The sequence below is a fragment of the Heterodontus francisci genome, chromosome 18 (assembly GCF_036365525.1).
Source record: "Heterodontus francisci isolate sHetFra1 chromosome 18, sHetFra1.hap1, whole genome shotgun sequence".
NCBI classification, from domain to species: domain Eukaryota; kingdom Metazoa; phylum Chordata; class Chondrichthyes; order Heterodontiformes; family Heterodontidae; genus Heterodontus; species Heterodontus francisci.
This window is the reverse complement of record NC_090388.1, coordinates 21,977,830-22,001,420: the sequence shown is the minus strand read 5'-3', so window position 1 is coordinate 22,001,420 and position 23,591 is coordinate 21,977,830. Positions and strand designations below refer to the sequence as shown.

General features: G+C 44.9%; 1 protein-coding gene across 3 annotated transcripts in view; it reads right to left on the bottom strand.

Moving 5' to 3' along the window:
- mdm2 (MDM2 proto-oncogene) overlaps positions 1-4,680 on the bottom strand; it is a 35,073-nt gene extending 30,393 nt beyond the window's left edge. For 2 of the 3 annotated variants that reach the window (XM_068050396.1, XM_068050394.1), the window contains exons 1-4: positions 4,422-4,680; positions 3,530-3,649; positions 3,310-3,384; positions 2,449-2,582 (exon numbers count right to left, since the gene is read on the bottom strand). In XM_068050396.1, the coding sequence (XP_067906497.1) occupies positions 2,449-2,582; positions 3,310-3,384; positions 3,530-3,607 (287 nt within the window). In that variant the 5' untranslated portion in view covers positions 3,608-3,649; positions 4,422-4,680. Of the gene's footprint in view, positions 1-2,448; positions 2,583-3,309; positions 3,385-3,529; positions 3,650-4,204; positions 4,393-4,421 lie in introns of those variants that run through there. The other variant, XM_068050395.1, reaches the window with a different exon arrangement.
- Between the last annotated feature and the right edge of the window lie 18,911 nt (positions 4,681-23,591).

The window sequence follows — 23,591 nt, the reverse complement described above, 5'->3', positions numbered from 1 at the left end:
ACCCTGTCACGGTTCTGGGAGGGAGGGGAAGGGGTGAGGGTAGAGGTGCGGGGAATGGGCCGGACACGGTTGAGGGCCCTGTCAACCACAGTGGGGGGAAATCCTCGGTTGAGGAAAAAAGTGGTCATATCAGAAGCACCGTCATGGAAGATAGCATCATCAGAGCAGATGCGTCGGAGACGGAGAAACTGGGAGAATGGAATGGAGTCCTTACAGGAGGTAGGGCGTGAAGAAGTGTAGTCGAGGTAGCTGTGGGAGTCGGTGGGCTTATAATGGATATTAGTAGACAACCTATCCCCAGAGATGGAGACAGAGAAGTCGAGGAAGGGAAGGGAAGTGTCAGAGATGGACCATGTAAAGTTGAGAGAAGGGTGGAAATTGGAAGCAAAGTTGATAAAGTTTTCCAGTTTGGGGCGGGAGCAGGAAACGGCACTGATACAGTCATCAATGTACCGGAAAAAGAGTTGGGGGAGGAGGCCTGAGTAGGACTGGAACAAAGAATGCTCGACATATCCCACAAAAAGACAGGCATAACTAGGACCCATGCGGGTACCCATAGCGACACCTTTTACCTGAAGGAAGTGCGTGGAGTTGAAGGAGAAGTTGTTCAATGTGAGAACAAGTTCAGCCAGGTGGAGGAGGGTGGTGGTGTATGGGGACTGGGTGGGCCTCTGTTCTAGGAAGAAGCGGAGAGCCCTCAAACCATCCTGGTGGGGGATGGAGCACTAGCCTGGGCCTCTGGTTTACTAGTCCAGTGACAGTACCGGTACGCCACTGCCTGCCCTTTATCAAACACCTTCTGGATGTCCATATAGACACTCTCCTATCCACCTCGTTAGTGACCTTTTCAAAAATTCAACCAGATTGGTCAGACATAACCCATCATTCAAAAGGTCAATAAAAGCAAAATACTGCGGAGGCTGGAAATCTGAAATAAAAACAAGAAATGCTGGAAATATCAGCAGGTCTGGCAACATCTGTGGAGAGAGAAGCAGAGTTAACGTTTCAGGTCAGTGACCCTTCTTCAGAACTGGCAAATATTAAAAATGTAAAAGGTTATAAGCAAGTGAGGTGGGGGTGGGGCAAGAGATAACAAAGGAGAAGGTGTAGATAGGACAAGATCACAGAATAGCTGACCAGAAGGTCATGGAGCAAAGGCAAACAATATGTTAACGGTGTGTTGAGAGACAAAGCATTAGTACAGACAGGGTGTTAACGGACTGAAAATTGAACTGCCGCAAGTACAGACATGAAAGAACAGTGGGTAAGCAAACTAGGAAATAAAGTACAAAGGAAAAAAAAAACTAAAAACAGTAAAATGGGGGGGGGGGGGGGGGGGGGGGGCCATCATGCTCTGAAATCATTGAACTTAATGTTTAGTCCGGCAGGCTGTAGTGTGCCTAATTGGTAAAGGAGATGCTGTTCCTCGAGCTTGCGTTGATGTTCACTGGAACACTGCAGCAATCCCAGGACAGAGATGTGAGCTTGAGAGTGGGGGGGGGGGGGAAGTGTTGAAATGGTAAGCAACCGGAAGCTTGGGGTCCTACTTGTGGACTTGTTCAGTTTGCTTACCCACTGTTTTTTTTTCATGTTTGTACTTGCGGCTGTTCGATTTTCAGTCCATTAACACCCTGTACTAATGCTTTGTCTCTCAACACACCATTAACATACTGTTTGCCTTTGCTCCACGACCTTCTGGTCAGCTATTCTGTGACCTTGTCTTATCTACACCTTCTCCTTTGTTAACTCTTGCCCCACCCCCCTTTACTTGCTTATAACCCTTTACATTTCTAACATTTGCCAGTTCTGAAGAAGGGTCACTGACCTGAAACGTTAACTCTGCTTCTCTCTCCACAGATGCTGCCAGACCTGCTGAGTATTTCCAGCATTTCTTGTTTTTATTCAAAAGGTCAACACTGACTCTCTAATCAGCTCAAACTTGTTCAAATGTTCACTCTGACCCTGATAAGATTCCAGTAACTTTGCACAATTGATGTTAAACTGACAGATATGTAGCTTCTCTGTTTCTCCATTCCTCAAGTCTTAATGAAGCAAGATTTGCAATTTTTCCCCAATCTAAAAGGCATAGGCCCTAGTTCTAGGAAACTTTAGAGAATTATGACAAACATGTGCAATTTCCCCACCTGTTCTTTTAGTACCCTCAGGTTGGAATCATCAGGTCCTGGGTTTACCTTAAATCCCGTTATTTTCTGCATTACCATTTTAAAAAAAAATTAAATCCATTAAGTTCTTTCCCTTGATTTATTTTTAGACACAGAAAAGGCAAAATTTCAAGCCATAAACTCATGTCATACCAGCCAAATCAAGCTCAGTGCTGTGAACAAAAATATTAAAATTAGTTTAAATGACAATGAATCTACAAAAAGTCTTTCAACCCTCTCCCAATATATTCACAACATATTGTGGAACTTCACACTCAAAATTTACCGTGGTTCTTTAACTGAAAAACTCTGCACTCCGAACAAGTGACTCAGCAGATCATCGGAACAATGAACTATATGTTGCTGTTTTTCATCATACAACTGCTTAGCCATTATATATTGTCCTAGGTAGTGCATTACCTGTCAACAAAAAAAAAATCAATTTTAAGTCCAAGACTTGAATGCAGCATTAGTAAATGGTAAATTACAGTAGCTTAGTGGGGAAGACTGCTACAATATGGTTCTACAGGCAAAAGAATGCCTTAGACATTATTCAGGGTGACTGTACTGATGATGCTTCCATTGCTTTTGCAACAGGATACCGATTGCTACAAATATTAATTCCAGTGAGTGAATTATTTTTGATTTTGTCTTTGGCCCAGCCAGCAGTGCTCCCTCGACCAATATCACCAAAATGATTAACTGATTGCTTTTCAGTTGCTGCTTCTGGGACCTTGATGTGCATAAATATGCAGTTACATTGGTCTATACAACAATTAATGTATTTTAAAGTAATTAAATGGCTGTTGAGCATTTTAGCATATTATAGGAAATAAAGTACTGTATAATTACCAGGACACCCATTGGAGAGCTCCATGCTCTCCTTCAAATCTTTTATGTCCACCTGAGAGGACAGACATAGGTTTAACACAACTCAGCACTGCACTGGCACTGTCAGCCTAGATTACATACTCAATCCTCTGGCGTGGGTCTTGAACCTACAACCTCCTATCTCAAAGCAAGCGCACTGGCCTTGAGTTACGGCCGACACCTGAATGGCATCTGTGTAGCTGAGCAAAAACAAGTAATACAGCTTACTCCCCCAAATATCACTTTCAGAATAAAACCACTTTAATTGTTGACTAACCTCCTTTACTGTGAAAGTTTCACTCTGTGCACCTGCAAACTTCAACAACTTAAGTAAAAGTGGCTTGGGTTTAACCTAAAACATTTGCAGAAGGGAAGAAAAGAACATTTTCTTAGTTTAAAAAAAAACTACTGAATCATATACTTAGAGCTTGTTTTGTACAGAATCTACAAGAGCTATGGAATTCACAACTAGTCAAACAGGTTAAAAAAAAACATACTTGACTTTCCCGATCTGTATTTCGTACTTGATCATCTTGTGAACTGCTGTGGCAGGTTGCTGAGTCGTTGGTTGCCATTTTCCAATGTTCCTCTTAAGTAAACGCGTGTCCCTTGTACATCTTTTAGAAAAAGACACACTAATCAACACGCTCTAAAATACAGACGCCGCGCTAGCCGAACTCCACTTTATATAACCTGGTGCGGTTCTCTTTTAAACCCAAGCTGAAGGAACTGGGCAGGGGGCAAGTCGGGGCGACACCCTTGTAGGAGGTTTCGCTGTCTGACATGCCCGAGCATGACTGGACCGACACCCGAGCCGTGGCGACTGCTGCTTCATGAATCATCGGGGTTGTGCCCGGACATGTCTCGACACGGGCGAGGGAGTCAGCGTCTCCAAGCCGTAGCCACGCTTACACACACTTCACTTGGACGGGCTTGACTCTTACTAGCAAAGATACTGGGAGAGCATAATAAAAATCCCCCGCCCAAATCTTACCTCAGGCCAGCCCTATGGTTTTACTCACCGCTCCCATTACATTTAACGGAGCGGCCTAGTACCGAGAGCTGGGGAGGCGACACGTTTCTCGGTCTCACTACCTGGGCTGTGGCTCGGCCTACAGCGGTCTTGCTTTTAATCTGCAAACCCTACTCACGACCACCGCCTTCATCCTCACCATTCGCTTCCTGCGACCGAATCTGGCTCAGACCCCGGCCTCGTCGCTTATCGGAAACCTCCCCTCCCCCCACTTCAGCCGCCCTCGGTGCTCATCAACCGTGCAGACAAAGTGCGGATCCGGTGTTGATTCAAGGCCTAGGACTCAGGCTCGGTCCCCACCCCAGCCTGCGATTCGGGTTTCCGTTGTCTCGACGGGACACGACTCGGGCACTTACCCTTACTTGGCAGCTTTACAAGCCAATGCTGGAGAGACTCTGTTCCTCTCAGCAGCAAACGCTGTCTGTCTCTCTTTCTCTGCGCAGGAGGGAGTTAGGGGCAAAAATCTAGGCCGGGTTCCCATGGAAACCAATTCCTAACGACCGCACGTTCCAGGACTCATTGAAAATCGGTAGAATTCCAAATTATAATCCAGCTCCGGCCCTCGGGATTGGCGCCAAAGACTTTTCGCCCAAGTCTCGCGATGGTGTGGTTGGGAGGGGGGGTCTCCGGCTGGTTTCGGAGCACCTGAGTGAGGAACAGCAAGGGTTAGGACGGTGGATGTGGGGGTCAGTTCAGCACATCTTCCTATGACGGTGATGCTCCAAGATTTGGTGCCAGCCCACACATAAAAAATGGCGCTTTGGGCAAGATATTGGTGGGTGACTTACACCTGCGGAATTGCACTGCATCAGAGAATACAACAGTGCTTCTGATATGTCTTCCTTTCACCTTAACCGAGGATTCCCTCCCACTGTGGTTGATAGGGACCTCAACCACATCTAGCCCATTTGCCGCAGCTCTGCTCTCACCCCTTCCCCTCACTCCCAGAACTGCGACAGGGTTCCCCTTGCCCTCACTTTCCACCCCACCAGCCTCCACATCCAAAGGATCATCCTCCACCATTTCCGCCACCTCCAGCATGATGCTACTACCAAACGCCCCTCCCCTCACCTGTTAGCATTCTGAAGGGATGGTTCCCTCCTCGACACCCTGGTCCACTCCTCCATTACCCCCGACACCTCGTCCCCCTTCCCACAGCAACTTCCCATGCCATCGCAGGAAGTGTGATACCTGCCCTTTTACCTCCTCACTATCCAAGACGCCAAACACTCCTTTCAGGCAAAGCAGCAATTTACTTGCACCTCTTTCAATTTAGTATACTGTAGTCACTGCTCACAATGCGGTCTCCTCGACATTGGGAACCCAAACTACAGATTGGGTGACCGCATTGCGGAACACCTCCGCTTAGTCCGAAAACATGCCCCGAGCTCCCTGTCGCTTGTTATTTCAGCCCTCCCCACCGCCCCCATGTCCACATCTCTGTCCTGGAATTGCTGCATTGTTCCAGTGAACATCAACGCAAGCTCAAGGAACAGCACCTTCTCGCTACAGCCTACCAGACTGAACATTGAGTTCAATAATTTCAGAGCATGACTGGCCCCTTTTTTGTTAGTTTTATCATTTAAAAATTTTACTTTGTATTTTTTATTATTACTTAATTTTATTTTAGTTTGTTTCATCATTACATTTTTTTTGCCATGTGCCTGCCCACTTTTTCATGTTTTGCTTTTGACTAGGGCTTTCGTTATTCTGTCATTTAACACCCTCTCTACACTAATGCTTTATATTTCACTACACATTAACACACTCTTTGTCTTTGCCCCATGACCTCCTTGTCAGTTATTCTCTGTGATCCTCTGTCCTATCGACACCTTCCCATTTGTTCTCTTTTGCCCCACCTCCACTTTACTTGCTTAAAACCTATCACATTTCTAACCTTTGCCAGTTCTGATGAAAGGTCACTGACCTGAAATGTTAACTTTTCTTCTCTCTCCACAGATGCTGCCAGACCTGCTGAGTATTTCCAGCACTTTTTGGTTTTATTTCAGATGGAGGCCATATGGCCCATCATGCCCATTCTGGCTCTCAGCAAGAGCAACTCAGCTAACCTCACTCTCTGCCCTTTCCCCATAGCCCTTTATTTTTTTTCTCTTCAAGTGCTCAGCCAATTCCCCTTTAAAAGCCACAATTGTATCTGCCTCCACCAGGAGGTGCATTCCAATTTTAGCCATTTGCAGTGTAAACTTTTTCTTAATGTCGCCATTGGTACTTTTGCCATTCACCTTAAATCAGTGCCCTCTGGTTCTCCTTCTCTATTCTGTCGAGACCCCTCATGATTTTGAACATCTCTGATCAAATCTCCTTTCAACCTTCTTTTCTCTAAGGAGAGCAACCCCAGTTTAGAGTCATAGAGAGATACAGCACTGAAACAGGCCCTTCAGCCCACCGAGTGCCAACCATCAACCACCCATTTATACTAATCCTACATTAATCCCATATTCCCAACCACATCCTCACCTTCCCTCAATTCTCCGACCACCTACCTACACTAGAGGCAATTTACAATGGCCAAGTTACCTACCAACCTGCAAGTCTTTGGCTGTGGGAGGAAACAGGAGCACCCGGCAGAAACCCACACGGTCACAGGGAGAACTTGCAAACTCCACACAGGCAGTACCCAGAACCGAACCCGGGTTGCTGGAGCTGTGAGGCTGCGGTGCTAACCACTGCGCTGCCCTAACCTCCAATCTATCCATGTAGCTGATGTCCCTCATCCCTGGAACCATTCTCCTAAATCTTTTCTGCACCCTCTTGAAAGCCTTCACATCCTTTCTAAAGTGTGGTGCCCAGAATTGTACACACTACTCTCGTTGAGGCCAAACCAGTGTTTTATAAAGGTTTATCATAACTTCCTTGCTTTAGTACTCTATGCCTCTATTTATAAAGCCCATATATCCCATATGCCTGTTTAACCACTCCAAGAATCAATGCTTTCAATAGGGCATAAAAGAAAATAGATTTTTTTGCAAAAAAGGGGAAATGGCCTATTTTCATCCACATCATTCTTAAAATACATTTTTAAAGATGCATGAGCCAGCACTGAACAAGGGAGGCAATGGGATGAGTTGAAGGGAACAGAGTACAAAGACTGATAAAAGACTCAAGTTATTTTTCAATCAGTTTTATGGACACATTTTACTCCTCTAAATCCCTTCATGTATATGCAAAGCAGGATCATATGGGGAGATTGTAACAAGAAACATGAAAAATGGTGTCCAAGTTTGTTTAATAAAGAATCTGTGAAGCACCTTGGGACTTTTACTCTAACATAAAGAAAACTTGTTTGAAGTTCTTCCCTATTTTGTGGTAGAAAATAATATTTTTGAGTAGAATTTATTTTTGATGCTGTAGTACAATATGTTAAATTTCTTAATGCCGAGATATCCTTGATACAGATTCCTGTCTCCCCAACATGCATCTCCAAATGGTTCCATAAAATAGCAGTGGTGTGGGCACCATCCTGGAGTCACCCAAACTAATTAAACCATGGTGGAAGCTTAGTTATCTGTATTCCCAGGTTCCTGACGTTGGGTGGCACTGCAGTAACTTGAAGTCATTATACCCCCACCGCAGCTATTTACTATGGAGTCTCTCCATTACGCTCCCTTCGTTGATATTACTGGAGCAGCCTAGCAGTGCATAAGATCTGACCGGAGGATCCCTTTACTGGTAAGAAATATCAAAAGAAATTCTGCTTAGACTGTTTTCTTCTGTACTTCAAAAATAAATGTCCTCAAGAAAGTAATTGTATCTAAATCAAAGTTTTCCGTCTGTCCTATGCTTATCAGATAACTTACGTAAGGTACTCTTGGACTTAAAAAAAAGTTACTTGAAGACATTTGCATGCAATAAAATTATTGAACAAGTTAAATCAATTAGTTACTTTGAGTTAATGTGTTTCTGTACAGTAAAACATCAGAAACCAGTTAATTTGCAAAGTCTGTGTGGATTTGTTCACAGTGGCTGCTTAGCTTCTAACCTTTACCTAGGAACCTTCTGAGCTGCTATCATCTGCCTTCCTGAGATTTCTCATTATGACTCATTTTGGTACATTTTTATTTACTATGACCACTGGCCACTCCAGAGCAAAGAAGTAATGTATTGACTCCTCTTTGTATAATGAAAATCAACCTCTAAGGAATAACCAACATAATCATAATCATTACTATTTTTAAATCATCAACCTCTTGCATTATGTCTCAACAAAAGGTTTACTTCCAGTCCATGTAAATCATTAGCTTCAATGTACAGAAATTTTCCATTGCTACTTGAATCAATGTTTAATGTAGAGAGGCATACTGAGACTTTCTACTCATCACAGAACTTATTTGTCCATTTGATCATGGAAAACTAACAGTGCTGTCTTTATAAATTAAAATCCAAACTTTACATACTTGGTGTAGCTGCCAAAGTCAATCCAACACGGTATAAACAATGACTTGATTTGTTTAATTTTGATGAAAGATCATCAACCTGAAATGTTAATTTTGTTTCTCTATAAACAGATACATCCTGACCTGCTGAGTGTTTCTGGCATTTTCTGTTTTTGTTTATGACTTAACCAAGTAAATCTGTGTGCTTTTTAACTTTCCAGGAATAGCTACAAAAAAACCCAGGCTTCTCATTTCCCATCACTCCCCTTGCATCAAAATAACTTATTTTGTCAAAGTTATAAACAAAGACTTTATAAACATTCTTGGCATACTGATAATCCTGATGTTGAAAGTTTGATCTTGCTTTAAAAAAAAGCAAATGATAAGACTTTTAATTCATGCAGTGCAAGTTGAAGGCTCTCGCAACCACTTATCATTGCAGTAATGCCAACCCTACCTTCTCATAAATCAAGGCAAGGGAATATACAATGGATGGTAGGACCGTAGTGAGTACAGAGGGTCAGAGGGACCTTGGTGTACTTATCCATAGATCACTGAAGGCAGCAGCACAGGTAGATAAGGTGGTACCTCTCCTGTGGCCAGAGAGGATTTGAAAATTTGTGTCAGGGCCCCTGCTGTCTCCTCCCTTGCCTCACATAGCAGCCTGGGATACATCTCATCTGGGCCTGGGGATTTATCCACCTTTAAGCCTGCTAAAACTTCCTCCTATTCAATGCTAATTTATTCGAGTATATCACAATCCCCCTCCCTGATCTCTACACCTACATCGTCCTTCTCCATAGTGAACACAGATGAAAAGTAATCATTCGAAGCTTCCCCTATGTCCTCCGGCTCCACATACAGATTACCACTTTGGTCCCTAATGGGCCGCACTCTTTCCCTGGTTATCCTCTTGCCCTTAATATACCGATAAAATGCCTTGGGTTTTCCTTTATCTTGTCTGCCAGTGTTTTTTCATGCCCCCTCTTCGCTCTCCTAATTACTTTTTTAAGTACCCCCCTGCACTTTCTATACTCCTCTAGGGCCTCTGCTGTTTTCAGTGCTTTGAATCTGCCATAAGCCTCCTTTTCTTTTCTTATCCAATCCTCTATATCCCTTGACATCCAGGGTTCCCTGGACTTTTTAGTCCTACTCTTCGCCTTTACGGGAACATGTTGGACCTGAACTCTCACTATTTCCTTTCTGAATGACTCCCACTGGTCTGATGTAGACTTTCTTACAAGAAGCTGCTCCCAGTCCACTTTGGCCAGATCCTAATTTATCGTATTGAAATCTGCCTTCCCCCAATTCAGTACTTTTATTTCCGGTCCCTCTATGTCCTTTTCCATAACTAGCTTAAATCCTAGAGTTATGGTCACTATCCCCGAAATGCTCCCCCACTGTCACTTCTACCACTTGTCTGGCTTCATTCCCTAGGATTAAGCCCAATACCGCTCCTCCTCTTATAGGACTCTCTACGTGCTGGCTCAGAAAGCTCTCCTGAATGCACTTGAAGAATTCCGCCCCTTTAAGCCTTTTGCACTAATACTATCTCCTCTAATAATAAAAGCAAAATACTGCGGATGCTGGAAATCTGAAATAAAAACAAGAAATGCTGGAAATACTCAGCAGGTCTGGCAGCATCTGTGGAGATGGAAGCTTCTCTCTCCACAGATGCTGCCAGACCTGCTGAGTATTTCCAGCATTTCTTGTTTTTATTACTGTCTCCTCTAATATAGGGGAAGTTGAAATCCCCTACTATTATTACCCTATTGTTTTTACACCTCTTTGAGATTTGCCTACATAGCTGCTCCTCTATCTCTCCCTGACTGTTTGGAGGCCTGTAGTACACTCCCAGCTAAGTCATTGCCCCCTTTTTGTTTTTATGTTCTACCCATATGGCCTCATTAGAGGAACCTTCTAAGATATCATCCCTCCTTACTGCAGTAATTGACTCCTTAATCAACAGTGCAATGCCACCTCCTCTTTTACACCCTCCCCTATCACATCTGAAGATTCTATACCCTGGGATGTTGAGCTGCCAGTCCTGCCTTTTCCTCAACCATGTTTCAGTGATAGCAATAATATCATATTCCCATGCATTAGTCAATGCCTTACTAGTAGGACTCCTTGCATTAAAATAGATACAATCCAGCCTTGCATTATTCGCTTGAGCCTTAACAGGTCTATATTTACTCTGCCCTCCAGACTGACTTAGTTTCTCTTCTATATTTGATTGTACGTCACCCTCTACTGTACCTCCACTCTGTATCCCACCCCCCCTGCCAAATTAGTTTAACCCCCCCCCCCCCCCTCAAAAGCACTAGCAAACCTCCCAGCAAGGATGTTGGTCCCGTTCCAGTTCAGGTGCAACCCGTCCAACTTGTACAGATCCCACCTTCATCAGAAACAGGCCTCGTGATCCAGGAAACTAAAGCCCTCCCTCCTGCACCATCACTTCAGCCATGCATTCATCTGCTCTAACCTCCGATACCTATATTCAACTAGCCTGTGGCACTGGGAGAAACCCAGAGATTACAACCTTTGAGGTCATACTCTTTAATCTGCTACCTAATTCCCTAAATTCTTTTTGCAGGACCTCATCCCTCTTTCTACCTATGTCATTGGTACCAATGTGGACCACGACCTCCGCCTGTGCACCCTCACCTTCCAGAATACTCTGTAGCCGCTCGGTGATGTCCATGACCCTTGCACCAGGGAGGCCTCACAACTGTCAGCCCTCTGCTATTTACCTAAATTATCAGAGCAAACTAATGACAATTTACATTTATATAGTGTCGTTAATGTAGAAAACTGTCCCAAAGCGCTTTGCAGAGGAGAAATCAGACAAAAATGATGCTGAGCTAAAGGAGAAGACATTAGGGGCAGGATTTTACTAGCGTGCTGCAACCCGCGGCAGCGCACTTTGAAGTTGGCAGTCTGCCCATGTGCAGTGACCGTCACTGAGCTCCCGCGATATTTCACACAGGGGCTCATAAGCAACATGGCAACATACCAACACCCCCCTCCCCCCCCAACATTACGTAGGGAGAGGCGAGACATCTGGCACCATGATAGACATTAGCTCAACTGTGTAGCAGGTACTGAGGCCCTATTTAAAGCGCCCCAGCACCTGCTTCCTGACAGCTTCCAAATAAATACCTCATTATTGAAGAGTGGGGGTGCTGTCAATCTGGCAGTAAAGCAGAAAGTTCTGGAGAAACTCAGCAGGTCTGGCAGCATCTGTGCAGAGAAAAGCGGAGTTAACTTTCAGACCTGAAAATTAACTCTGCTTCTGTATCCACAGATGCTGCCAGACATGCTGAGTTCCCCCAGCACTTTCTGCTTTGTTGCCACATACTTACTCTGCTTTGTCTCAGTGTCCTGTGCAGTTGAGATCCTCTTCTTCCACTCAAGTATAACATTCCTTCTTGTGTGTGTGCTGCATCTGAGTGAATAATCTTAATTTTACACATAACAGGACGTGAGGCTGAATTGTATCATAAAAGGCAAATACACAACAGAAATAAAAGCATAATTTAAGTATATCTACATACTATCGGCTTGTAATCACCTGACTGTGAAAAGCCACAGACCAATATACATTTGGAATCTATATTCATTTCTCTGTTACTGTTATGTGAAAAGACATGTAACTGGAATTAAAAGTACTTCTTAAAGAACCAGGAAAATATGTTTATATTCTAGCTGCATTGCAAACAAGAAATATTATATCAATATTTATGATCCGCTGCTGCAGAAGTAAAGTGTATGTGAACATGTGTCGTTCTGTCATAAATGAAAAACCAGGACCAACAGCACAGATTTCCTCACTAGTCCTGCATTAATTTTCAAACATGTACAAGAAAAACCTTGCAGCCAGAAGTTAGAGCAGTTACACTGTGGAATCACCTTTACATTTAAAGGACCAGAGCAAAAACTGAAGATGGAAGAGGGGTGCTCTAGGGTGGCCCCACAGTTCGGCGTTAACTCCCTGCTCACTCTCCTCCAGGCTGTGCGGGCAAGGCGGGAGGTCCTTTTCCCCAGTGATGGTAAGAAGAGGCCCTCCCGCCCAACCAAGGCAGCCTGGCTGGAGGTGGCAGAGGAGGTAAGTAGTCATGGGGCCATCCGGCATCAAAGGGTCCAATGCCGGAAGAGGATGAAGGATCATTCCCCCAGCCAGCCGGGGCCCTCCAGGCCTCATGCGCACAGAGTACGACTGCCAAAGTCTTCAACAGCCAAAGGGCAATCTGATCACCAGCCTTCCTCTAGTCAGGCTGTTAGTGCAGAAGTGGCACCGTGAAGGAGCACCCACAAGCGTTTCCAAAAACACCATTTCACAAGTGGGTCTGCACGGGTGACACAGCACTGTGAAAAGTTCAATCTCTAAATCTTCACCACTAACACATGTTTCATTTACTGTGTCAATGAAGTGTGCCAGCATGTACCGATCGTATCTCCTCCCATTACATCATTGGCGTTCAGAACTGCCAATATATGGAATAGCATCATTGCCATGCCATATTTACTCATGTGTGTCTCCATGGATGCAGTAACATGGACAATGGTTCAGTCTGCTGCTGCCTCCAGTGGTTCAGACAAAGATGCAGATTGCTGCACAGCAGGTGATCGAGGGTGCTGTGTGGCGTGCAAAGCTCATGGTTGTTCCTATGGAGAAAAGACCCTTTTTCTGATAAGCCACTGCCATGCGTCCCGAGCTGACGACTCACCCCGAAAGCGGATCCTGGGTGTGCTCCGCCCTCCCATGCACCTTTCCTGTAGTAAGTCCTCAGCGTCCTCATATTCTGAGGAGGATTTCTGCTGACATCTCTCCTCATTGTGCCAGGCCTGCCCGCTATTGGCTGCGTAGCTGTGCAAAGTACAGTGAGCAGCAAAGAAAGGAGCTGCCCTTTGCGGCTCGTAGTACAGGGCACCACCCGATCTATCCAGGCAGTGGGAGTGCATTTTCAGCATGCTGATCACCTGCTCAATGGTGGCTCTTGTAGCTCCCTCTGCAGCAGTGATGGGGTCTCTCACTGGTGTCAGGAGCCATGTCTGCAAGGGGTATCTCTTGTCTCCAAGAAGCCACCCCTCCATCTGAGCCAGTTCAGTGAACAGCAGCAGCTGGGACTGGTGCAGAATCCCGGCATCATGGCAGCTGCCTGAGAAGGGGACACAGATTTGCAAGAAGCGTCTCCAGTGATACATACCAGCTGTACGTAGATTGAGAAGAATCCTTTAATGGTAATGTCTGCAGCTGGTAGCCTGGCAGGAGGCCTGATGGCCACATGTGTGCAGTCTATGACCCTTTGCACCTTTGGTTATCCGGCAATGGTGCTGAAATTGATGACCCTCTGGGCCTGGCTGTTAGGGTCCATCCTGAACCGGACATACTCACTGGCCCTCCGGTACAGGGCATCGGTGACGTCCCTGATGCAGTGGTGCATTGCTGACTGTGTGACCCCACAAAGGTTTCCGGTGGGCCCCTGAAATGATGCATAGGCATAAAGGTTATGAGCTGCTGTCACTATGAGGACCACAGGCATAGGATGTCCACCAAAGCTCATGGGCTGCAGGTCATCACTGAACAGGGCACAGACATGTGTCACCACCTCCCTCTACATCCTCAGTCACCTTTGACACTGGCGCTCTGAAATCTGCTGGTATGTCATGTGGGACCTGTAGATGCATGGTGTTCTGTAGTGGCGAGCTCCCCTTGGGGGCTGCTGCTCACAACCGGGGGCCTTTATGTGGGCTGCACCTGCCTGTTGGTTTTGCCTGCGGCGCATATGGATCCTCAGGAGAAGCGAATCACACGAACTAGGATGAGCCATACCCATCTCCATGTGACAAATAAAGTTGTATCCTTCACTTTCATGGATCAACTATGTGGCATGGCATGGCATTGCCCATCTTAGCTCACACTGAGTGGCACAGCATGACCACATAAAGATTCTACCAGCTGCATCGATTGTCCCCACCAGGCAGATAACCTTTACACTCCTACCATTTCTGGCACCCTCCTCCACACACAGAGTGACTAGAGTGCCATTGCTCTTTCACACACACAAACAAACAATGGCACAGAGCAGACACCATTTACAGAGGGAGAATACGCATTACCTACCTTCATGCCTGCAGAGCTGTGCCCCCAGTAATCCCATCCCACCTCCCTTCAACTATGCAGAGTTGAGACCCCTATAATCCCATATCCCCTCCAACCCCCCAGTTTACAGAGACTTACGTGCACTGTCTGTAATTGCTCCCCCTTCTGCTGTCCCACCGGCTTCTCTCATTCGTGAATGGGACAGCACGTGACAGCCACCCGTTCAGTGAAAAATCAACTGAGGAGCGACGAGCAGTGGGATGCATAATCAGGCAAGATAAGTAGCGCTTTAACATATTTAAATTAGGGCGTGGAGGACTGCACTGAGGTCCCACCGCCAGCGGAAAAATGGAGCAGGCCATATATAGCATCAGGGATCGTGACGGGCCTCTCCTGCTAGAATATTCTGGCATCCCCACCACGATCCCCGACGTCAAAGGGCTGGTAAAATTCAGCCCTAGGGCTGGTGATCAATAGCTTAGTGAAAGAGCTAGGTATTAAGGAGGATCGTAAAAGAGGAAAGAGAGGTGGCAAGCATTTAGGATGGCATTTCAGGCTGTGAGGCCTAGATGGCTCCATGCACAGCTACCAATGCACTGTTTTGCTTACTGTCTTTTAAAAAATTCTTTAAAGGGATGTGAGCGTTGTTGGAAAGCCTATCCCTGGTTGCCCTTTGAGAAGATGGTGGTGAGCCACTTTCTTGAACTGCTGAGTCCATCAGGTGTAGGTACACCCACAATGCTGTTAGGAAAGGAGTTCTAGGTTCTTAACCCAGTGATGATGAAGGAATGGTGATATAGTTCCAAGTCAGAATGGTGTGTGGCTTGGAGGGAAACTTGCAGTTGATGGTGCTCCCGTGCATCTGCTGCCCTTGTCCTTCTAGGTGGTAGAGGTTGTGGGTTTGGAAGGAGGCTTGGTGAGTTGCAGTGCATCTTGTATATGGTACACACTACTGCCATTATGTGCCAGTGGTGGAGGGAGTGAATGTTTAAGGTAGTGGATGCAGACTGCTTTGTCCTGGATGATGCCAAGTTTCTTGAGTGTTGTTGGAGCTGTGCTCACCCAGGCAAGTGGAGACTATTCCATCACACTCCTGACTTTTGCCTAACTTGTGGTAATTATGAAGTTGTTTTGTTTTACAGAATGCTTTTGTACTAGGACCAGTCACTTTTCCGTCTTCAATTTCATAAGGCCCAAATTATTATATGTTTATGATATCAAAAATGTGTTTAGTCAAAGCAAAATACTGCTGATGCTGGCAATCTGAAATAAAAACGGAAAATGCTGAAAAAACTCAGCAGGTCTAGCAGCATCTGTCAATAGCGAAACTGAGTTAACATTTCAGTTCTGTGACTTTTCGTCTGATGTGTACACCATCACAAGCGATTGACTTATTTTGAAAATAAAATTCTTGAATTAGTTTTATTTCAGCTTTATATTTATTGTCTTCATTTACATCAATGCCATTTCAGTGGTTCTTTAAATAATCTTTCACTATTTTGGTGCCTGTTCAGTAAATTGTTTTAAATACAGTATTATTACTATTCTCTTAAATTGTTGAAACATCACTATTTGAAGAATTTTTATACTAAATTTTCCAAATTATTTTTCAATTTTTATTAAATCATTCAACTACAAAATTTTCCACTGCATAGAGAACACTACCATTGGTTTAAAACTCATTTATTAAAATCTTTGTTATAAATTCTGAGCCACATTTACAGTTCATAATCGACTGGTTTTGCTTTTTTCTTAATATCACGGATGAGACTATGTAATTGAGGCAGTATTAAATGATACTTCCTCACTGAAACATGCTGTATATCACTTCATACCCAGTTTGCTCAGAGGCTCAGCGTGCATGTTATAAACATACATCAAGACCTGGTGCTCAGCTTTTGGATGAAACAGTCATGCTCAATGTGTGGTCTGTACTTTATCCGTCTCTCACAGTCACATACACGCCCAATTCCCTCAACATTTTGAGCTTATTTGCATAGGGATGAGGGTCAGCGACCGCTCAAAAAGATGTCAAATCTATTTCAATGCTAATTTTACTAAATTATCGTCAGTTGGTTAAAGACATTATTTTCTGTGTTTTTAAAAGGGTTAAAAAATCAGTTTATGCAATTGCCATAGCATCATATGGATCTAAAATAAAAGCAAAATACTGCGGATGCTGGAAATCTGAAATAAAAACAAGAAATGCTGGAAATACTCAGCAGGTCTGGCAGCATCTGTGGAGAGAGAAGCAGAGTTAACGTTTCAGGTCAGTGACCCTTCTTCAGAACCCTTCTTCAGAATCATATGGATCTATTTCATTTTCCTACAAAAAGAGATCTTCTAATTTTTACAAATTGCTCACCTGCATTTCTTTATGTTTCTTACACCGTTTCCTTATTGAAAAATTGGTCTGAGAACTTGCCCCCAGATTTTTCCCGATGCTGCTCTGTAAATGGAAGACTTTGGCAGAGAATGATTAGCAATTCAGCGTCCCCTTCCCTGATGGAAAGGGTCCAGTTTCTCCTTTGTAACTTATCCTTAATGGAACATCAGGGACACGAATCTACAGCAAAAGCAAAATACTGCTGGAAATCTGGAATAAATGCAGAAAACACTGGAAACACTCAGCAGATGGGGGTGCACATGTGGAGAGAGAAACAGAGTCAGTATTTCAAACATTATTTCAAACAAGATTGAGGGAGCTAGGGCTTTTCTCATTGGAGCAAAGAAGGATGAGAGGTGACTTGATAGAGGGGTACAAGATGATGAGAGGCATAGATAGAGTGGATAGCCAGAGACTTTTTCCCAGGGTGGAAAGGGCTATAACCAGGGGGCATAATTTTAAGGTGATTGGAGGAAGGTTTCGGGAGATGTCAGAGCTAGGTTCTTTACGCAGAGAGTGGTGGGTGCGTGGAATGTGCTGCCAGCGGTGGCAGTAGAAGCAGATACATTAGGGGCATTTAAGCGACTTTTGGATAGGTACATGGATGATAGTAGAATGAAGGGTATGTAGTTAGTTTGATCTTAGAGTAGGTTAAAGGTTCGGCACAACATCGTGGGCCGAAGGGCCTGTACTGTGCTGTACTGTTCTATGTTCTTCTATGTTTAACTCTGTTTCTTGCTCCACAGATGCTGCCTGACCTGCTGAGTATTTTCAGCATTTTCTGGTTTTACTCTACCAGGTGGGAATTGTAACTTTGCCTAGTTTGACAATCATTGATTTTGTTCAAATACTATTTTTATGTATGTCAACCTTTTTAAAACTAATAACTGAGTGTGTTTAACTGGGTTTGCAATCTTGGTTCCTCTGACCATAAATGTGATTCCTAATACTGTCTCAATCTGGATTTGTTGGTACAAACCTGCATTTTATTATTTTTTGATACAGTCATTTATAACACTCACTTGTGCTGTCACACTACCCCACCATTATTGAATAAGAAAAGCATTCTGTCTCCTAGGCCTTCCCTTCCCTTTCCTTGTTCTTGAAGTTCATAACAATGATCACCATTTCCTCCCAACATTAGTTTAATGCCCAGACTAGTCCACCCTGTAATCTGGCTTACACAAAAGCTTCTTTCCAGCTCCATCACTACTTTTTTAAAGCAGTCCACTGTTGTCAGAGATCCTGGGTGCTCATATTCTTTACGAAAGTGCTGTTGTGCAGCTTTAAATGTTTTCCTGTTTACTGAAAAATTAACTAAAAACTATGCTCTAAAAAGAATTGGAAACATTCCAACTGTGTTTCATTTCTATTGAATACCGCCTGCTTCATATTTAGTTATCATTCACTTTTACGTTGAAAATCTACCCTTCTGCACTGTGTATACTGTATTTCATTCTTTTTGATTGTGAATCCTCGCATCTGCCAAGGGAGGACCGACCAGGATTACTGGGGCAGTGGAGGGATTTGTCCGTATGCAGATTAAATTTTAAGCATTGTTTTCCTGTGCATCCAGTAATCCCTGTGGTACACAAGCATTGCAGCCACCACCCTCAATTCTTAAGAGTCAGCATTTAATAATAAGTCTACTTACAAAGCCCCGTGAGATGATGATAGCTGAATTTAAATAGTATGAGCTTTTCAGTGGGTCTGTGGCAATTGTTTTAGTTCTCCATATTGATGCTGAGACTGCATGAGTGATTATTGAGCACAGAATGTATAAATGTGCACATGAAGGCTGCAGATCGTTTTTTGTTATAGGGAAGAATGCAGACACAAGCTCTGTGATTTGATACCTGGTTCAGGCATGAGCAAAAGCCAGTCCTGATTGGCTAGGCGAAGTATAATGATCTTTAAGAATGATGGGGTATTAACTGATTGGTTGCCTATTTCCAAAGGTTCCATGTGAACACCCATCTTGTGTGTAAATATGCACTGTGCTCATTTTTTAAAAGTTGGTCTTTAAAAAAAGAAAGTTCATTGGCTTTTTAAAAAAAAATCTTAATTGGAATAACATTTATCAGGTCACAGAGTTTGATAATATGATTTTACCTGAATATGCTCATAGCTTTAAAAATTACATTTGTATGGATGTGCTCAGTCCATCTTAAAACATTATGTGAAGAAAAGCTATTTTAAAAAAGTTCCTTCCCCAATTCTATAAACTCTGGACGGGATTTTAATTCTGGGGTCGTGACCCTAACGTTGCATTCATTTCTGGGTCTGAATCCCACGTTGTGTCAGCAATGCACACGTGTTGCTATTTCAATTGAAAATTAATTGACCCAGAGTGTGTTTGCCGTCCAGTTAGTGGTGGCAGGCATGGGAAGGAGGCGGGACACAGGAGCAGCAAGCCCGATTTAAAGGGTGAGCGGCAGCTATTCCCGTGGTTACTGTTCATCTCAATAATGGAAGGAGGAGCTGAGCAGAGGGCAGTGGGTAGGGAGGGTCCCCATTCCAGGGTCGTCCCCATGTTTTTCTGATGCCTCACTTGAGGTGCTACTGGAGGGGGTGACATCACGGAGAAATATCCTATTCTCTGCCAGTGCATGGGAAAGCCTGCAAGCCAGACCAAGAAGGCATGGCTGGAGGTAGCTCATGGGATCAGAAGCAGAGGAGCGGGGAGGAGGAACTGGGTCCAGTGCAAGAAACGTTTCAATGACCTGCTTAAGTCTGGCAAGGCGAGTCCAAAGATGGATCCAGACAGCATGCCACCTGGTCAGCAGTCACCAGAATGCAAAAGAGAGGGACATCCTCAGGGCGCATAGAGTTCTCCTGACCATAGGAGAGATGTGTGCACAGCAGCATTGATGAACCATAAGCATAGTTCATAACCCTAGTGCTATTGGACAGTAGACTACAGTGAAGACTGCAACACCTTATGCGAATGAAAAGCTGCAAGTGGTGAGGGAGGGAGGCATTGTCCAAACAGCACTTTTCTTCATCTTGCAGGCCAAATGGGAGAACAATGCCAGGCAGAGCAAGAGGACATGTTTGGATGGTGGGGTGCCCCAGCTTGCATCACAAATGCATTTTGAGGAGCTAGCCCTTGATTTGCCCAGAGTGGCAAGCCACTGAGACTTCGGAGATGGAGAAACAGGTGTCCATCATAGACAGGGTGAAAAGATCTCAACATCTCCAGGTTCAGGGGATGCATGGCAATCCTCCCTGTGTAACAAGCTTTTAATGCATAAGATGTCATCTCATTATTTTAAGTAGCAGAAGCCTCAGTTGATTGTGCCGCTTTCTCATGACTACCTTCTTTTATATGTTCCACAGGATCAGCTGCAGAGAGAGAAGTGTTAACACATTGTGAACATGTTATGGAGGAGTCAGAGGAGGATGAAACATCGGAGCTTGCACCGTCACCAGCACAGACATTTGCACTTCAATGGATCCCCGTGCGGCAATATAAACAGTGGCAAGGGTGAAGCCCACATTACTTCAGAGCAGGAGGAGATGAAGGAGGCAGAGTTAGCTATGGGCAGTCCTCCTCGGAGGATGGAGATCAGGCGCAGCCCTGCTCAGCAGGACAGAGATGCAGAGCCTTGGGAGTGAGGAAACAGGTGGCTCTACCTGGAGAATCAGCACAAGATATGTGCACACATGCCGGAGTTACCTGAGGCAGTGTGGAGTCATGGGATGGAATGGAGGAGTCCATTCATTTCATGTGCTCCACAATGTCTCAGTGTTTTGAGTACATGGGCCCCTCCATTGAGAGTGGCTAACCTCTTGTAGAGCCATATGCGGCATCACGCTGAGTGGATGCAGGAGCAGCGTACTGACATGCACAGAGTGCATGCCACAGTCTGTAGCATTGACCGGTTAGTGGTGCAACTGGAGCAAAGAAGCATGGAGTGGATGCTAGCTGCACCCCAGTTGGTGGTTCTCTCTAGCGATCAAGGACGCCATGAAAGGACTGAGGAGGCAACAGATGGTGACGAGGGGGCCACCCCTCACTGGGATCTTTCATCATCATCCACTTCCATGACCTCTCTGACGAAGAAGCATCTGTAGAGTTATGCCCTGTGACAAAGGCTGCCCCTGTAGTGATGCCGATGCAGTAATCTTTGGAGGTGCCCCCCGACTGGCACCTCCACGATGAGGCCAACTGCCACGGGCATCTCAATCCCAGATATACACTAGTGAGCAGTCTGCTTCCACCTCATCTTTAGTCACAGGAGGAGCAACTAGTAGGAATGGCCGTGAGCGGAGGCCACTGCATTGGCGATGTCACTTTGTGGGTCACTTGGGTGTTTCTACTGTAAATGAAATTAAACTCTTATGCGATAAAGCACTGGACATGTTGTTGCATCAAGGCAGACTTGTGTGTTTCCATTTCATCATAGTGAAAGGTAGGAGAATGGAAAATAAGTCTTAGCAAAGATAAGGAGTGTATTGGGGAAGAGTGTGTGAGGTGGAGATTCTGGAGCCTTGCAGTGTTTGTGCCATTGGAATTTTCTTGACTTTTGTTCTTTACGGATGCTTGCTCTCCCTCAGATGAAGGACCCTCTCCTTTCCAAATGTCTTGCAGACTGAGTCTTGCTCCAGTGAAACGTGTCTGGATCAGAGTGGCTCTAGCGTCCCTGCCATCCCGTTGAGCGCTCCGCCTCCTGAGCCTACCACGGTGACATCCCTGCAAAACATGGGAACCATTCTCCAGTTCTTCTTTAGCTTGCTCTTGTACTCGTCTTCCTCCTCCTCTTCTTCCTCCTCTGAGGAGCTGTGACATTCCAGTGCTTCCCCTTTTCAAGGTCCACACCTTTCTGGGGGGCCCCGTTATGGAGAGCGCAGCAGACCACACAAAGTGGGAGACCCTTAAGGGAGTGTACTGGAGGGCGCCAACCGGTCAAACCACCTGAAACTCATTTTCATGAGGCCGATGGCCTGCTCAGTGATGACCCTTGTGCTCAGATGGCTTCAGTTGTAGCCAAGTGACCCACAAAGTGACATCACCAATGCAGTGACCTCCGTGGCAGAGTTATGCACCAGTGTCATCAGCCATCTCTTCTCGGTATAAGCTTATCCACTAACAGCCATCCACGGCGTTGCGATAGCTCCATGAAGAGCTGCGGTATCTGCAATTGCCGGAGGATGAAGGTATCGCGGCAGCTTCCAGGATAGCGTGCACACACCTGCATAAAGCACTTGCTGTGGTCACACACCAGCTGAACGTTTAGGGAGTAGAATGCCTTCCTATTGAGGAATCTCCCTGGCTGGTCAGTCAGTGCCTTGATGGCCACATGGATGCAATCGATGATCCCCTGCACCTGAGATAATCCAGTGATGAAAGCAAATCCCACTGCCCTTTGAGCTTGGGTGCCACTATCCACCTGGAATTCAATGTAACCCTTGTCCTCTTGAACAAAGCATCTATTACCTCTGTGATGTAATGATGTGCTGCTACCTGCGACATGCCATCATTGCTGTTGCTCCTTAGAAGGAACCTGTTGCAAAAAGGTACAAGGCCACTGTGACATTTACAGCCACGGGAAGGCCATGGCGACGGTTCCTGCAAACCCTTTGATGACCCTCAACGGGGGCACACAACCATTTGTCTGGACAGGCGCAGCCTTCTGCAGCACTGATGCTCTGATGTGTTCAGGTAACTTCTCCTTTGGCGGTAGACCCTATGCTGAGTGTATCACATTCATTGCTTTCCTGCCCCTCGTTCCTCACCCATGGGCCCCTGTTGCCCAGGGGTCTGCCTCTGCTCCTCATTGTTAGTTGATCCTATTTCCTATTATGTCCTTCTTTCTTTTCAATTGGAGTGTGCAGTCTTCCTGAACACCCCTCTCATGAACCCATGAGTCTTATATGCAGAAGATCCCATCCACCTTCCAAAGCTGACTCCCCAAAATGTCCTTGTCCAGAGACATGTTACAAACAATTCTCCTGATGCTGTACAACTGGTTGACTGTGAATGAGGGCCTTTTCTCAGACTTCTTTCTTCAATGGCACCTCTTGCTGCTGTCCCACCATTCTGACTTGCGCCCCACTGTATCACCACCTTCTTCTCCCTGTTGTGGTTTAGACCTAGCATGAATCCCGTGCCTTATAAAGAAAATTCTACAAGAAGCTCGTTAAGAGCATTAACTGGCCATTTATCCATTTTAGGCGGGTTGCCTCTTTCTGCTTTCCTCAGAGCCTTTTGATACTTTCAGCGTGTCGGTTATGCATTGGGAAACCGACATAACGACCCAAGGGGCAGATTTAAGCGTCCACCTGCCTTCATTCCTGCCCTCACATTTAAATAAGAATCTTGGCCTCCATTTCTAAAAAGCAAATGTGTAATTGTGTGATTTAAAAAAAAAATGATTACAATCAATATCTATATCAGATTACATGTTCTGAATGAATCTTTGCTCCGGATTATAAAATAAATAGAATTTAGAAAAACATTCTGATAGGGATTGCTTATTACAAATATGTTTTGTTAACCTTTTAGTTATTTTAGAAATTGTGTTTTACTCCAGAAAGCTTTTTGTTGAAGGATGATGCTGGAGCCTATCTTTACTCAGTCTTACATTTATTTTACAGAGTAAAAGGATTACAAACATGTAGCTCCTTACTCAAACCT